This window comes from Silene latifolia, chromosome 11 (assembly GCF_048544455.1).
Source record: "Silene latifolia isolate original U9 population chromosome 11, ASM4854445v1, whole genome shotgun sequence".
Taxonomy (NCBI): Eukaryota; Viridiplantae; Streptophyta; class Magnoliopsida; order Caryophyllales; family Caryophyllaceae; genus Silene; species Silene latifolia.
The window spans coordinates 26,372,393-26,391,063 of record NC_133536.1 but is presented as its reverse complement, the minus strand read 5'-3'; the positions used below and the strand labels follow the sequence as shown (position 1 = coordinate 26,391,063).

The 18,671-nt window shown below is 36.4% G+C and overlaps 2 protein-coding genes across 2 annotated transcripts in view; both read left to right on the top strand.

Moving 5' to 3' along the window:
• LOC141613140 (caffeic acid 3-O-methyltransferase-like) overlaps positions 1-6,181 on the top strand; it is a 38,129-nt gene extending 31,948 nt beyond the window's left edge. The window contains exon 6 of the mRNA XM_074431875.1: positions 5,783-6,181. Coding sequence (XP_074287976.1) covers positions 5,783-6,181 — 399 coding nt within the window. The remainder of the gene's footprint in view (positions 1-5,782) is intronic.
• Positions 6,182-12,767: 6,586 nt separating this feature from the next.
• Positions 12,768-17,024, top strand: LOC141611438 (large ribosomal subunit protein uL30y-like). The gene is made up of 6 exons (XM_074429970.1): positions 12,768-12,899; positions 13,002-13,194; positions 16,003-16,100; positions 16,193-16,330; positions 16,447-16,549; positions 16,666-17,024. Exons 2-6 carry the CDS (start codon positions 13,009-13,011, stop codon positions 16,879-16,881), a joined length of 741 nt encoding a protein of 246 aa, XP_074286071.1. The 5' UTR covers positions 12,768-12,899; positions 13,002-13,008; the 3' UTR covers positions 16,882-17,024.
• Positions 17,025-18,671: the final 1,647 nt, after the last annotated feature.

Genomic DNA, 18,671 nt, shown 5'->3' with positions numbered 1-18,671 from the left:
TAGAGTGAAATGAATCGAATCAATAAAGTGAATTGAAATTTGAATCGAACTAAAATAATCATATTAATATTATTAATAATAATAATAATATTTAATATTATTGTTATTATCAACTATAATAATAATAATATTCATAGTATAATACTATTTATACTAAAATTATTATTTTTAAGAAAAAAATTATAATATTATACTCCCTCTGTCCCGGTAATTTGTTGTCCTATTCCATTTTGGAGTGTCTCATTCAATTATTGTCCTTTCTATTTTAAGAATGAACTTGATGAACAATTTGATCATTCACACTCAATTTGGTCCGCTTGTCATTTTATAATTGGCCACTCCTCTTTCCTTGGTCTTTGTGCCAAAATCAAAAGACAACAATTGACCGGGATAGAGGGAGGAGTATATGAATAATCATAAATTATAATAATGAAAAAATAGTAATTTTTTACTAATAATATTCTTAATAACAATAATAAATAATAATGTCAATATTAATAATGATATTAGTAAAAATAATTGTTTCGAATAAAAACACTCAAGTAAGCGTTGCTCGAATCCGGGTCGGGTCAACGCGCTCTTCTCAGACGATGACACCTCGAACCTATGCTTGCTCTCTCCGGATGGATCTTTCACGCGTAACAAATAGGGCCTCAGAGGGTTCGCAATAGGTCCTTCTCTGATGCCTTACGGTAATGTTGGATAGTTGGGACCTTGCTTGAAGCTAAGGTTTTCGTGCCCTCTCATAGTAGCTCGAGTAGTCTTACTTTTAGAGAGAGGAAGTTGTTGGTGAGAAGTATTTTACCATTGATGGGTGAATAATAAGGTATTTATAGATTTCTATGTGTACCTTAAATGATGGCTGGCAAGCATAGTTACCATATTCGCTATGAATACGCCTTATCGATTCGCGATTCGCTTATAGAAAATGTGTTATATGTATTTTCAGTAATCAGTTGATAGAATTCGCTTTTAACAATTCGTGATTCGTAGAGTATCAAGCGAATCCGTAACCATGTTGGCAAGCGTGTTGACTTGTATGACCCCGTATTGGTTACTGGGTCAAGTCGGTTGGGCGTGCCCCATCAATAATATTAATAATAAATGTTATTAATTTTAATAATAATAATACCAATAATTATAACAACAACAACAACAATACTACTACTACTAATAATAATAACAATAATAATAATAAATAATATTATTATTAACATTAATAACATTATTATTCATTTTAACAACAACAACAACAATATTATTCATTTTAATAATAATATTCATAATAATAATAATAATAATAAATTATTAATAACATTATTATTAACACTATTATTAAATATAATAATAATAATAATAATAATAATAATAATAATAATAATAATAAAGAATAATATTAAAAAAAAATAGTATTATTGATAACAAAATTAATAATAACTATTAAATTTAAGATGAGTAAATTTGAAATGTTGAACTTAATGGAGTGAATCGAATCGAATCGAATGAATGGAGCGAGAAATGAATCGAATCGAATGGAGTGAATCGAATCGAATCGAATCGAATGGAGCGAGAAATTGAATCGAATCGAATGAATCGAATCGAATCGAATGAATCGAATCAAGTAGGTGAAAATAAGCCAGAAAGAACAGGGCCTTAATCTGAATAACACTGCCAAATGAGAATTGGAGCTGTGATAAACTAGGAGTATTAGAGGAACAAAAACAGGGGCATACAAAAAATCATATCGTTATATGTTCTACAACATTTTTTTGGAATATCATGTAATGATTTCCACCTATCATTTCAAATTTTTGTTTCATTGATTCACCAATTCCAGTTGGAGCCACCTCAACTGATGCTCTTCTAGATGATTAGGCTAAGCCTTGTTCTTCTTCTTTTTGATTTGCAGAAATTGAATGATTGATTAAGCATGGCATTGACACTCCTATCATTTCAAATTTCCCATCTTCCATTTTCTAAGCTTGGATTAACAAAAGCTTCAAATTGGAAAGGGCTATTTTTCCCTTGAAGTAGCAACATCTTTACCAGAATCAACCATATAGCACAGAAATCTGGGCTTTTCGAACCATGTTTTTTCTCACTAATCCCCGATCCCATTGCTCTAGCCGATGTCAAGGCAATGTTCATACCTTCATTCCCAGTTTCACTGGGTTTGTGTGTTTTTGCACCGTCCACTGAAGGATGACTATGAAATTTATCAACCTTTTGTTCCTTGTATGACTACCTGGAGGACACCAAGCAGACTATCACCTCCTATGACCCCGATCAACAGTCCATGGCCCACGAATCGCCCCGAATAATAACAAAGCGTTCCCGGATCTTGGTCTGCGCCACATTTATCTCCACTACACACCGATATCGACATTCTGAAACCATTGTTCCACTACGCACCACCGTCGCTCTCCTTCGTCCACCTACACCACGCATGCGATGAAATTAACCATTGATCTTCAACTTTATTAGCTAATCTCTCCTTCTTCTTCTTAATTGTAACAACTGCAATTATTGAATAAATGAATGAATGAATTGATTAATTCATTGCCCTAACTACACAATCATTCGAAACTCTAACTACACGATCAAATCACAAATCAAAACCTCAAGCACAAATCAAAATACACAAATTCATATGAGAAAGATTGAGATGTTAAATTACGCCAAAGGTGTCATTCGCCATACAAAGGAAGACAAGACCATCAACTTTAAAAATATATCGATCTTGCGAAAAACAAAGCCGTGAATCGCCATCACTAGAAAGCTTCTCGAGAATTTGATGCGAGACAGCGCCCATATTGTCGATTACGGCGCAAAATACGGAGAGAATAATAGTTCCTCGAGCTACTAAGGCGTATAGAATCGCCATTAAAACAATGAGTTGATTGATTGCGGTGTGATTGTTTACGGCGACGATTATCTCTCTCCTCGCCGCTTTGTGGTGGTGAGAGAGCCGTGTGATTGTTTGGGAAATTTGGTGATTGTTTGTTTAATGTCAACTGCAATTTCAATTGATAATAAATTGCACGCCATTGTTGAAGAGAAAAATGACCGTTGAAGAAACTGAGATGATATGCACAAGTATCCGTGTTTGTTTTTGGAGGAACATACTCTTTTTATTTATTTTTTAGTTTTGATCCCAGCCGTAGGTTTACCTTAATCTAATGGTCTAGATTTTCCAAACTCACAACTCACCGTAAGAACCAAACTCACGAGATCCCGCCTCTCTCTCTCTCTCTCTCTCTCTCTCTCTCTCTCTCTATATATATATATATATATATATATATATATATATATATATATAGGGTCGAGGTCCGATGAGAACCACTAGTATAATGAGAACTGTGAGAACCACTCACAGCCCTTGGATCTAATAATATTATGGAAGGCTGAAATTAAGTATTAATTCAACCAAACTCCATCTAAATCATTCGACGCACACCCAAACACTCAGAAGTCAAAACTCATTCATTTTAATTTCCAATTTTCCTTTATCTCTCATCTTTCTTTCTCTATCTTCGACTATAATAGCCTTCGACATCACGAACTCACCTTATACGTCCAAAGTCGAGATTAACACAGCCGTACTTGACGATCAATGGATCTTCGACGAGGTAAAATTTCAATATTGATGAATATTTTTTGTGAAATTAGGGTTTATGTCTGTTTAATTTTTTGATTCATCGATTAAATTAGTTGAATTTAGGGTTCAATTATTTGTTTAATGTCTTAAAAATTAATTATGTTTGTTAAATTAGGATTTCGTGATTTAGATTGTGTAAACTGGAAAATTAGGGATGAGGAAATTGATACATTACCTAAATTGGTTGAAATCATGAAATTAGCGACTCAATTTCGTGAATTACATAGTCTTTGTTATCGTCAAGCATTATTTATGTGCATCTAATTTTTGTTTAGGTGTATCAAAATTATGGTTTTGTGCATTGAGGTTGGGGCAATTGAGAAATTAGGGTATGGGGAGTTCAAAAATTACCCAAATTAGGAGAAATGATGAAATTGGGGACTTATGAGTTAAATGAAGCAGAATGAATAATACACATCTACATGTGAACCTTTTTTCTATAATTTAAGCAATAGCATATTATTGGAATCTGTACATCATTGCAATGATAAAACACAATGAGGTATCTTACTCTTACAGCTTACCAAGTAATTTGGACTCCCACATATCCTAAAGTGTCACCATGGGACACTTTTAAAGACAAATCAAACGTTTGCTTTTGTTCGGAAATAAAATCCTGGAGTGAGTAACAACTAAGAAGTGCTTGGTAATAGAATTACCAAAGAGACGCCACCAAAACCTAGCTCGCACATCGTGTTAAGATTAACTTCAGCAATATACAAGCCAGTAACTACCTGCATTGTTCATAGCATGTGTTGGTTTCTATACATGATCAACCACACAAAATAATGGAACACAATTGCTGAGATAGAGATAAGAACAGTGGAGTAAAGGTGTTACTCCATAATGTGAGGGGAAACATATAATATGGTCCTTACCATGTATGCCCAACATCTAATGCAGGCAATTGTAGAGGCAAGAAACCCGGATACTTGGGTCACGGCAGGAATAGCCAAAATCCTTGCACCAACCTGAATACAATTTTTTAGCACGTATTTGTCATCCTAAATGAATGCTAAAGTGAAAAACAATCAAAGGATTCAAGATCTTTTCTATAAGAAATGGAATATAATCTCTAACACCATTTGTTTGAGGCATAAACTTCCGTAAGGTTTCATCTCCACCAATTGGTAGAGATGTTAAGGCGGCTAGAAATGGACTGCTGATAAATATGTTGATGGGTCTAATGAGATCAATTTCAAAACAAGTATTCTTGATAAGTATCTCTGAAACTTTGTTTTAGTTCTAATAATTACATTGACTCACAAAAGCTCTCTTAAATAGGTTCTGTAAGGGACTGCTATTTGTTGTAGAACTGGCTGAAATGGACGACATATACCAAGGGTGTTAGTACCATGTCAGTATCGTCTGTTCTCTACATTATAAATGTTTACGTTTTACTTGTTTTGAAAGTCAATTAGCTCAAATGGAAGAGCATTGTGCAATGCACAAGATGTGGTTCAACTCCCATATTGGCTATGAAATACCAAATCTTTCTTTTATTCTAAGAATGAAATAATGTAATTGGTAATCCTATTTCCACTTCTTATCAAGGATCTAAAGACAAAAAAAGATGAGGAAATTGGACACTTTTTTCATGCATGTACAGGGTTGTTTAATGCACATAGGTTGCTTTTTCATGCATCTAATAGGCTATATGGGACTCGAACCCATACCTTTGTGCAAAATTTGCACATTGCTCTACCATTGAGCTAATAGCCTTTAAAATACGCTAAACAAATACGAGTATCAAATAACGAGCGTATCATATGTTTATTGAACAAAGCAAATTCCCTTATTATCGGAACAGGTTTAATGCACATAGAACCTTATTTCATGCATATAAAACCCTATTTCATGCACATAGAACCTTATTTTATGCACATAGAATTAAAATTAATGTCTTTACCCAACAAGAATTAGTATCATAAGATAACAAACTGATGTTATTAAAGAACTTTTTAATGCACATAGAACCTTATTTCATGCACATAAAACCTTATTTCATGCCCATTTAATACTTATTCCATGCACATAGAACCTTATTTCATGCACATAAAACCTTATTTCATGCACATATAAGGTTAAAATGCAAATGCTTGCTATTGAAATTAGAACTCCTAGTACAATGTTGTTAGCCCAAACGACAACAGCTTCACGGGTGAAATACTGATAGAACTGGGTAATTGCAGAACCTTAGTTTGGCTTGATTTGAAGACTAATAATCTCACTGGTGAAGTCCAGCCTCGGCTACAGGGACAAATTTCAGATTCATTTTCAAATCTCTCATTTTTGGTGGAGATTGGTTTGTCTAATAATCTGTTAACTGGCCAAATACCTCAAAGGGGGCAACTCAGTACTCTTCCGGCTACCCAATATGAAAATAATCCCGAACTTTGTGGTGTGCCCTTGCCGGAGTGCAAGGATGCAGATGGTGGAGCGAGGGGAGTAACTCATTGGGTGACAATACAGGTAGAGAAAGAGGAAGATCAAGATCGCCATGGACTGACAACATTGTGCTAGGAGTTCTAATCTCAATAACAACCATTTGCATTTGTATTTGACAGTAAACACTAATTCAATAATAGACAATCTAATAACATAAATGACGCAAACAGAAGTTTGGAAATGAATCTCCAAGGGAATGAACTATAAATAATCGTAAAACTGATTCCTAATCACCAATAAATCTGGTTTGCTAATATATATTGCTAGAAATTTTAAATTTATTGTGTGGAACTCGAAAACACAGCTTAAGGCAGATTGATTTCATCTCAATTGAGAAATAGAAATAGAAAAGCTTAAATCAGTTGCGGATGAAATGGCTGAACCTATAATTGTTTTACAGTCAGAGGCCACCGACATAGACGGACTCTCGTGCTATATGCCTTTCTGTTACATTTTACTTTAAAGACGAAAGATTAGAGGCTGAAATAAAAGACGCACAAAGCAAGATAATCAGTGTACAGAATGCAACTACAAAGAAACAGAGATAAAATTAGGAAAATGCGAACGAATTGACTTGAATCAATACTCACGGTTGAGAAAGTGAAAATGCTATCTGAGAATCATTGACGAACATAATCATTCATTAATAACACTCCCTCCCATTGGAGTATTAGTTGTTTAAGTTTTACATCCCATTGAAAGTCAAAATGCTTAAAACCTTAAAACTTTATGAAACCACATACTTCAAATAAAGTTTAGTTTGTAAATATGTGACAATACACAAGATGAAACATGTTATTGATGTCAATAATGGTACTAAGAATTTTAAATTACTACAATAAAATCCTAGTGTCCAATTTTACCATCGCTCAGTATTGCAAACAACATATCCAAGTATTCAACAAGAATCCATGCATAATAATTACGCAACACAAAATTAGAACTAGGATTCTAACTAAAGAAATCGAACTCATCAGCAAGTAATACAAGTGATTATGGCGATCGTGAAATACTTCAATGATTAACTACGTAAATTGAAGTAATTAATAGGTAATCACAGTGGAATGCAAGTAAGAATCTGAACGACATTTGAAAGCAACGAAAACAACATAAAGTAGAACAAATCAGAGATGCAACCCTAATCAAACTAATTTGTATCATTAAAATCGTAAAATTGGGGAATAAAAGAGAGATATGGGAAATTAAGAAATTACCTAAATTGTAATCTACTCAAAATCAGAGAATCATAGTTGAACTCAACGAGAACAAATTAGGGGAAGTATAGAGTATAATAGCCATTACCTGAATCAGTAGAAAATGGTGGTGATCGATGAATTCAACCGTAATTTGTGAAGCGGTTTGAGAAGATTCGAAAACATGGTGATCGGAGAGTGATAGGATCGAGAGGATGATTGGAGAGGACGGTCGAAGAGAGAGAAAAAGGTATTGGAAAAGTGACTGAGTTTGGAGGATTTGAGGGGTCTGACGGCTCTGAATTTTCGGGGACTTAGAACTAATTGAGTTATACCCCGAGATTGATGCGTAGACTTAGAACTAATTGAGTTGGGAGTTGTTATGGGATTAAGGTTTTGAACCGTGGGCTGAACCTTGTACCTTGACGTTAGGGAGGCTCGTAGAGTAGGGTTATATCAATGGCATTAGGACAATATCTAATTTATTATGTATTTACAATAAGCAAGAGAGAGTGTTGAACCTGGAACATGGTCATTTGGGGAATTTAGTTTTGAGTGTACGAGACCGTATTTTGAGGTTGATAGTTGAACTTCGGGACGAAATTCTCTTTTAGGGGGAGTGAATGTAACAATTCGGAAGTTTAAGAAAAAGGAAGTACGGAATGTGAGGATATAGTGAAAGTTGTGAGGAAGTAGTGGGAGTTGAACACCGAACTTTGGGAAGAGAGTACACATGAGATTTGAGGGAATAGTCGGAAAGGGAAGAGTGAGGTGAAATTTCGGGGACGAAGTTTATTTTAAGGGGGGAGAGATTGTTATGCTCCATATTTAATAATTATATAATAATAATATTTTATTGTATTTAACGAGTTGGGTTTGAGACGGAATAATAATAATAATAATAGTAATAATAATAATGATGATAATAATAATAATAGTACGATATATGTATAAACATACATATACTCACTTCATACATATACTCACCCCATATATATACTCCTTTATCCCATATCCATTCATAAACATAATTCACCACAAAATCTAAAGAGAGGAAAGAGAGAGGAGAGGGAGATAAGAAGAAGGAGATTTTGTCCCTCTGCCTCGAGTTCGTAAGGTAAGACCGTCTTATACTAGCCTTTATGTTATTATTTTTATACCATTGACCCGTCCCGACCTTGACCCACCTCTGACCGGTCTTTGACCACCATAGGGGATGCCGTTGACCACCATAATGGGGTTTGACCGAGAGGTTGTTGGGTTTTATGGGTTTTGGTGACTTGGGTTAGGGCTGCGGTTTTAAGGGTGTTACTGGTCGGTTTGGGTCCGATTCTGGGTAGGTCTAGGTTAAGGGAAGAGTGGGGAGTTAAGTGGTGGTCTTGGGTGGTGGAATGGGTGGCCGTGGTGGTCGGGATCTAGGGTAGAAAAATGGGGTGTACGGGCGCGGGTTAGGAGTTGTGGTGGGGTGTTGTGGTCGTTGCTGGTGGTTGTTGCCGCCGTCATTGCTGCTGCTGGACTCGCCGTGGTTGGGGGACACGGTGGGGGTGGTCGACGTCGGCCGACGTGGCCTGTCGTGGTCGTGGTGGGGTTGGTTATGGTCATGGGTGGTGTAGTTGTTGATGTTGTCGTGTTGTTGTCATTGGTTTTGGTTGGGGTTGCTGCCGGCCGTGGTCCACCATGCTGGTGGTGGTGGCCACGGTGGCGGCAATAGGTGGTATGTGGTGGAGGTTTGACCGTGTGTCGGATCGGGTTTTTGGTAGTGTATTAAAATGGGTTTTAAATAGCTTAAGACGAGTATTATTTAATTAAGTAATTCGTATTTAGTTAGTTAGATTAGTTAATAATTAATTATATTTAATTAATTATATTTAGGTGACGGTTTTTGTGGAAGATTATTTTATTCGGATTGCTTATGGAGATTTGCTAAAAGATAGGTTTATCCTACTTAGTTTCATTGTTGCATTTATTTATAGAATGAGTCTTTTACCATTCATTTACGTTGAGTGAGTCGTATTGCATGTTATTGGTTTTGACGACTTGGCGTGTCGGGAAATTTGAGGAACTGGTATCCATGGCATGTTTGGAATCTCATGGTGTATATTGTTTGTCATGCATTTCATATTGTGACGGTTATTGTATGTTGTGATTGTATATATGTTGGAGGATTTGTTGTTGTTGTTGTTGTTGTTGTTGTTGTTGTTATTTTGGAGACGTAAGACGGTTGGGAGACCGTCTTACGCTTGGATCACCACTTTGAGCTTCCCACACCAAGAGGGATGTGCATATTAATGGCTTGAGTTATGGAATGACTCGTGTGGTTGAGACACGACGTCTGGCAGGGGATCCGGTTGGCTTCCGGACCTGGTACGTCTGGGCGTATCCCAGTACCTGTTTGTGGTTGTTGGTATGTTTGGGCGTCAGGGCGTGTCCCGGTACCATTGTGGTAGTTGTTTGATTGCATGTCATCCATATTATAGTCTTATTGCATACTCATTTACTTTGAGTTGTGTTTTATTGAAACTAACGTTTGTGTGTCTGTGTAATTGTCACCTATTTCCGGGGTGGCTTGTGTGGATCCATATGATATTTCCGATCATATGGGGAGCGGGTTAAGTACAGGTTTATTGGATAGCACGCGGGATACAGGACGAGCTTGATGAATCACGAGACGAGTATAGTGGCTAGAAGAGTATAATGGTCATGAGTTGTACTTTTATTCATTTGTTTACGTTTTATGTAATTCATTAAATATTACATTAATAAAATGTTCTTTGATTGAAGTTTTGAAACACTATAACGGGAAACCGAGGTGGTAATGCTTCAATTATCTTGTCCGGATAATTGGGGTGTTAGTTCTAGAGCTGATCATGGGCCGGGCCTATGCGGGCCTGGGCCGGGATGATAAAAATGGCCCATATGTGCGGGTTGGGCCGGACCGGGCCAAATGAGAGGGCCTATTTAGCGAGCCCAAGCCCGACCCTTATGGGCTAAATCGGGCTTTTGGGCCTATATGGGCTTTTCGGGCCCTAAAATTTACGACTTATCGAACGAGATAAGTAGTATAATACCTTCAGCTTTTACTTTAAATGTGTACTTAGTATAAAAAATCGTACAAAGTATGATGAAATAAATATGAATTAATCTCCAAAAATAGAATAAAAGACAATCATCGACACATTATAATGCTTAATCATATCTAGTAGATATATATGATTTATGTTATGTGAACATCGCTTTTAAATCTCAATAAATATATACATGAGTTTATAAGGAATTATATATAAAATTTACGCTACTTAAACAAATTTTATAAGAAAAATATTCCTTAATTAATAAATATGGGCCGGGTCGGGCCAAAATTTGGGCCAAACGCTTGGCCCAAAAGTACATTGGGCTTTTTTGGGCCGGCCCATGGGCTTTTTTGGGCCAAAATAAAAGGCCCAAGCCCTTCAAAAAAAGCGGGCTGGGCCGGGTCGGGCCAATGGGCTTGTGCCATTTGATCACCTCTAGGTGTTACATTGGATTATAATAAACTTACCTTAAAGACGGATTTTCCTAATCCGAGTAAGCTTTGACTTGACTTACCTTCTAAAAGGAAAATAATACATCAATCTTATGGGAATAAAATCTTAAAACTCCCTACATCCCTAAGTCCCTAACCACCCCCTGTTGCCACCAGCCCACAACCTAGCCACCGCCCATATCCCCACAGCCCCCCGCTGCCCAGAGCCACCCCTACCTACCCGCCTAGACCCGCCCCATCCCCACCCATCACTGCCACGCCCTTCCTTCACCCGATCCTTGCGCGACCACCATGATTTACCTACCACCGTCAACCATCACGCAAGACGTCGTCTGTTTCCTTCAACTATCATCCCCCCACCACGACCTATCCCTCCAGTCTCAACCACCAATGTTGAAAAAATTCCGAATTAGGGGAAAAATCCTAATTGAAAAACAATTTAATTGAGTCAATAGAAACAATAATTCATGTAATTTGTTCAACAAAATCGAATATTAACTTATTTGATGAGTGGATTAAGATTCTTCGTTGAGAATTTGGGATCAATTTGATTATTAATGAAAGGAGAAAAGAAAAAAGAGAGAATTTTAGTTGTTGTTTTTTTTTATGAAAAGGGTAATGAATGGAAAAAATAGAGAAAAATGTCCAAAATTGAGTAAAACTCGTCCATGAAAGAGCAACTACGAATTTACAGAAGGGCCTTGTGGACCAATACGAATTTACAGAAGGGCCTTGAAAGAGCAACTACGTCGCACATTTTTTGACTTTTTTTTGCTATATCATCGAAGAACCCGTGCTATTGTATTAAATAAACCGTGTTATTTCAAGGAGTCTGCAATCCGCAATATTTACACCAGATCCCAACTCGACAAAAGAAAGTGTTTAGAAAAAAAAATTATGGGATATTCGACATGGTACCCCTTAATTTTTCGACTTTCTATATGGTACCCCTACACTTTTTAAAACATACATGGTACCCCTAATTGTTGTCATTAACACTATGTGTACCCCTAAACTTTATTTTCCATCAATTAAACTCAGTTTTAGGCATTAAGTGATTACTTGGACGCGTAACCAAGCTTGCCATTTATCATCCCATGACATAAGGACTCTATTAGGCTCAATATCCATCTTTGGACGTGATAATTTGGCAAGGAATCAATACATTTTCCGTCAAAATTTTATTAGCCCATATATATCAATAAATATTAGGATCAAGATGGATATTGTGCCTAATACAGTCCTTATGTCATGAGATAATAAATGACAAGTTTGGTTACGTGTCCAAGTCATTACCTAACGACTAAAATCGAGTTTAATTGAAGGAAAATAAAGTTTAGGGGTACACTTAATGATAATGACAACAATTAGGGGTACCGTGTATGTTTTAAAAAGTGTAGGGTTACCATGTAGAAAGTCGAAAAATTGAGGGGTACCATGTAGAATATTTAGGGGGTGTTTGGTTCACCCAATATAGGTATGAGGTATGGGTTTGGAATGAACCAAACCCATACCATGTGTTTGTTTGACGGAAATGAAGGTTTCATATCCATACCTCAAACCCATAAGGTATGGGTTTCTCATACCCATGGAGGGGGGTGGGTATGAGATTGATACCTATGGTATCAAATTAGAGATATTAAAAAGTGATAAAAAAAATTGTAAAAAAAATATTTTTATATTTTTATTTGATTAAATTTTATCTACATGATTTAATAGTATAAAAATTATTATTAAAAAAAATTGTATTTTGAAGATTTTTTTAGCTTTGATTGATTTCTAACCTCATACCCCCAAAATTGAACCAAACACAAGGTATGAGGTATCAAGTTCCAAGCCGATAACACCCAGGTATGATTCCTGATTCCAAACCCATACCCACGCGTGAACCAAACACCCCCTTAGTGGGTTTTTGATTAATATAAGAAGTATTTTAATTAAACGTAAATAATTGGATGAGACGGAAAGACTAAAATTAATCTCCGAACCACCTAAACCCCCTTTCACAAAGCCCTACCTCGTTCTCATCTTCCCCTTCCTCCTCAATCGACAATCTTCTGCACCACCATTGTTTCCGGTTAGTTTATCTGCGAACTTAATTACACGTATAAATCTATATTTCATTCACTAATCACGCAATTAATTGAAATACTTTGCTTACATTAAACAATTTTTGCAGGCAAAAAATGGCGGCAAAGGAGGAAAATCAGCTGAATTACATTGAAGAAACGGTGTTAAAGAAGAGGAAACACAGTGAAGAGTGGGCAATTAGAAGGAGGCAACAATTACTTGATAGACAATTTAAAATTCAGGAGAATAAGAAACTTGCTTTTAAACGCGCCGAAGATTTTATCAAGGATTTCCGGATTAAAGTAATCGTCTTTGTTTACTTGCTTGTTTGTTTAATGATTTGATTCACAATTTGATTTTTTCATTTATTTTGATTTTGGTTGTTGATTTGGATTAGTTTATTGGAAATGAGTACTTTTGAGTGTGGAGTTTTAGTATTGGGTTAGGTTTTCGTTACGCAGTATTTGATTGAATATGATGATGTTTAAAGACTCAATTTTTAGATGTTTAGGATTGATTTCGAAGGTGAATAAGGCTGATTCATGTCAGCGGACCCCAAATCGTTTTGGAATAAGGCTCTGATGTTGTTGTTGTTGTTGTTACATATACCCTTAGGTTTTAAAATCTTTTTACGGCAGTATGTGTTTGGCCTGACTTTTAAAAGTGTTTCTGGACTTAAAACACTTTTTGGCCAAACACATCTTTATTTAAAAGCTAAAAATAAATTTCTCAAAAGCTGAAAAATCATTTTTTGCCCATAAAAATAGAAGCAGCAATTTTATACTTCTGCTTTTGAAAAACACTTAGAAAATTAAGCTTGAAAAACAAAAACTCGTTTTCAACAAGTTAGGTCAAACATGCTCGTAATTAGGTTCGAAAAACTGAAGGGTATATTTAGAATTTGAAAAGGCATAGGGCTGCATTGTAGAAATATTTTCTTTTGATTTCTTGCTGAGTTACAACTGACTTGGTGACAACTCACAAGTAGTTTAATAATGGAACTGGATTAATGGGTTCGGTTTTATTGCCTAAGAAAAAAAATAGATGGATGGTACTTGGTAGTGATCTTTAGCTACGGATTTGCCTTGCTTATTGATTAGAGGAGCTATTATAATCAAGTAATTTGTTTTCCTTATTGATTATGGAAATGGTTGGAAATAAATGTTTTGAGAGTTGATTTGGTTTTGAGTTAGGATTTTGTTGCTTGATTAGTCATATGTGACAACTAAGGGGAAAAAAGAAGCTTTTGGGTACTGTTTAAAAGATGTGTCGCTTTGAAGAGTTTATTCTATATTTATGTGGGTAAAGCTAGCATTTTTGCACGCATTGGAATATTGGATATTGCCACTAATGCAAATCTATACTCTCGTGAACTGTGATGGTTTCGTTTTACTGTTGGTGGCTTAAAGTAATCTGTATGGTGAATAGTTGAATACATTTTCTCATGATGAGTAGTCACTGAAATTTGCGATTTGGTGGGTGTTGGTGGAGTCATAGAGCAATGTGAAGAAAAACTTCGTTCTGTCCCTAGTTTATGAGGGACTTTGGAATTTTGGGTTTGCATGGAGAGACGTGCTCCATGTTCTCATATTGGCAATTATTTTGATGGGAGAAAAGAATGACTAGTGAGGTGAGGTATTCAAGACATTGATACATGCTTTGTGGTTAATCGAATAATCATGCTGTTTCAGATTTCAACTTGATCTTGTACTTCAAAATGTCTTAAATGTTATGGAACATAATGGTGATGAGAAATCCTTGGTGATAATATCTTTTGATATTGTGTATAAATATAGCGAGGACTAAAAGATAACCGATTTAAACAAATTAGGCTGATAAATAATTAAGCTTGATAGCCTAATGACTCCAGCTAAATTGCAGCAGTGGCAGTTTTAGTTCATCAAGTTTCTGTAAGTTTCATTGAGGGTGTGCTGATGTGCGCACTTAGGTCTCACTATTATGAACGTTTAGAATTTTACCCAGATATTCTTTTAAAAAAGCACACCTCGGGAGCACCTAGGTGCAAGGCTACATCAGCCTAAATGTTACGGACTGCCTTAGGGTCGCAATATACGTAAGGCGCAGCTAGTGAGTCTCAGTACTAAGCAATTTTCCCTTTCATTTTTTTCCTCCTATATCAGATCTTTATTTTTGCTCTTCCCTTTGCCACACTGCCCCTACTGTGTTCTTCTTGACATATTGGCTCGCTATAAGACCCAAAAGGGTATTGTTGAACAAAGTTTAATTTTGAATGTACAAATTTATTTTCGAATGCGTGTCTCGTGTGCATGAGGCTCGTCCCCATGGATGTTTGTAGCTTGGAGAGCCTGTCACCTTTTAAAACGTCGACTGAAATAAAAGGTTTATCTGGATGTCTTATCCTACATGTTGGCTTTTTAAGTTTAGGCTATTGATGCTTGCGATACGTATTAGGAAACCACTTTAGGGATGTTTATTAAGATTTGAGAATGTTTTCATGGGTAGTGGAAAGAATAATCTGGTATTACTAAACTCTGTGCGTTTCTTTTGATTGTGAAGTAGCACTCATTCGAAGTAATCCTTGACGCTATTTTGAATTCCGGGTCATTTTAAAAAAAAAAAACTATTTGTGTTGCAAATACAATGGTCAGCCTGCCTACATCCAAAACCCTGACCCCACAAAATTTGCGGAGCCTTCGAACTATTTGGGTAATGGTGAGGAACCTGATGAGATAGTGGAAGCAAGGTGGTGCACCACTCTTTAGTCCATTGTCTTACATTTTAGTAATAGGGTCCATTGCTTCAGGTTGGTGTTAGTGTGATCTAAGTATCTAACTTGCTATATCACAGCTGTGAGGGTTTACGGGTCACCCTTCCAAAAATTCATATTCTTGGGTTACTCGACAGAAGGACCGAGATTTGCATCAAGTGTTTATGCAATAGTAAAATTTGCAATCTAAGAACAATTACACATTCTATGTTCATGTCATACATAGCTTTTATGTTGCTTGTAATTTTGGCGTTTCTTTTTCGTAGACCTCATTTTTCATGTTCATGCTTGACAGAGTGAGTCTCACTTGTAACTTTCATATCATTCTTACTGTGTTCTTTCCCGTTGGAACTTGAATTAGGAAATGGATATTGTTAAGATGAAGCACAGAGTAAAGAGACGGAAAACTTCTGACACAGCTCCATCTTCAAATCTGCTTTTTGTTATTCGAATTCAAGGGTTAGTTCATTATTTCTTATGCACGAGTATCTTTTATACAGATCTACCTTTAGTATTCCCGTCTTGTTTGCTGATTCTTTTGCTCTTTACAGTAAAAAAGCCATCCATCCAAAACTAGAAAAAATTCTGAAGTCCTTGGGTTTAAAGAGAATATTCAATGGTGTCTTTTTGAAAGCTACTGAAGGGACTCTATCTCTGCTGGAGAAGGTGGAGCCATTTGTAACCTATGGGTAAGGATACTGCCTTATCATGCATCGATATAATATAGATTCATTTATATTAAATTGTCTTGGTGTTCTTTTGATGTCTCCTGCTGCCATTTATATTGGGATTTTGCTCCATTTAGTTATCCAAATTTAAAGAATGTGAGGGACCTCATCTTCAAGAAGGGTCGTGGGAGACTGGGAAAAGAAACGGTTCCTCTTACAGACAATAACATCATTGAGAAGGTATTAGAATTCGTGGTTACTGCAAATATATACATTTATTTTCCACTGGCTTTTGGCCTGCAAATTCTCATGTAACACGAGTGTTCTATTTCTTTCCTTCTTTTTTCATAATTCAGGCATTGGGGAAACATGGTATTTTATGTCTTGAGGATTTGGTCCATGAGATTGCCAATGTTGGTCCACATTTTAAGGAAGTAGCTCGTTTTCTTTGGCCCTTCGTTCTTGCCAGGCCAGAAGATGCTCTTGGCGGGAAGAAAAATCCATACAAGATAGGAGGAGACTCAGGGAATCGCGAAGAGCATATTAATGAGCTGATTGATAAGATGAATTAGGGTTGTCATGTTTTCCAGCTGCTTTTGTTGCCAGTATGAGCAGATAGCTCTTAACTGCACTAGTTGGAGATTATTTTTTGTTGTAATAGAAAACTTCTTGCACCCAAAATATGATATATTGCAAATTTCAAACTTTCAAATCAGTTTACTGTTTGTCGAGTTTTCTGTTAATTCTCTGGCATCTGATACTGAGAAAGGTGATATGTACTTGTTGGTGTCGAACATGATGGGTTGATGACTCCAATCTTGCAAACCCTTTGAGAGATTTTGCATGATGTATCGTAATCTGGACTTCAGAATGTCTGCAATGGTCTGCATCTTTGACGTATTTATAGCATTCATGTCGCGTGTAGTACCTGCCATTTAGTTACTCCTTAGCCTGCCTTTTTTACGTTGGCTAATTTAAACATTTTCTTGGGCGATGGCCTTATCTTAAGCAAGATTGCTCTATATTAATATAGGTATGCTATGCTAAACATTATTCAAATGGCGTTCACTTGCAATGTGATTGGAGAGGAATGCACATAACTCGAGTTGGGAAGGAAACAGTTTCTGTACTCGATTCTCTATACATTTTAGTTGGTTGCAACTCAGCAGTTGCAAGATGTTGATTATATGAACATATTATGCTGCTGACTCCAGTTATCGTGATTGAGTTGTGATTTGTTGTGTGTTAATGAAGAAGATGCTGTGTTCAGGTAAGAGTTGGGGTTTCTATTACAAAGAATTGTCGTCTCCGAGGGCTTCATTTCGAACCTTATATCTGAATTTGGCCGGCTGGTTTCTGACTGATTGAAGGTGCCTCATTTGTGACATTCAAATCAAGCAGGTTAGCCCTTACTTTTTATTGGTGGTATCTGTATCTATTTCAGTGTTTTGTATTCAAGGCGTTAGTTCCCTGATTATCCCATTTCAATGGAAGCAAAATTCAACTTTTTTTTTTGAGTGTGGAATATGATGAAATAAAAAAACGGCGAAACAAACTTGTTGCGTTCCTGATATTACGAATTATTATTCTTTACTCTTCTAGTCTAGTCTAGTCTTTCTGATGCTATTTTTACTATGGGTGATCCCCCTGTGTTTTTTCAACACGGGTAGAGATGTGTACATTTTATTGGCTTACTCGCCACAGGCTCTTTTAAGGAAACTGCGTAGTGTACTTTCATTTTCGTATTCTTCCCTTTCAGTAGGTTGTATAGGCATATGAACAGCTCCGCCAACTACTGTCTGGTGTTTAAATGTGTGGGTGCATTAATGGTTTTTGCATGATAGGAGTATAGGACAACATTTTAAAAAATAAAGTTGCATGCAAATATACCACGCATAGAGGTCACTCAGGTCGGGTCATTTTGGGTGTGTAAGACGACACTTCGGGTCGGGCCCTTTCTGGATTATGTTTGTTTTGGGTGTGCTCCTCAAACCATTTCAGGTATGGCTGTATGGGTCATTCCAGATAAGTAGCTAGTCTTATGAGCCGGGTCAATAATTTTTTTCCAAGTTATTTCGTGTCTTGACTTTTATGGTCTTTGTTATTTGGAAAATAATTAATCTCAAACGTGATATCAAATTAATCATTTTGAGTCATTTCGGGTTGTGTAGTTTTGGATCCTGGATTTCTGGTAGGGTCGTTTCAGATCAATTTAATATCAACTTCAGAAAATATGCAGTCGGGGCAATTTGGGTTTGGGTCATATTCAGGTTATTTTTTGGTCTAACTCAAGGCTTAGATCCTGCTATGTGAGACTGGTCAGTTTTATCACCTCTAATGATAAGTACCTTTCACGCTCAGG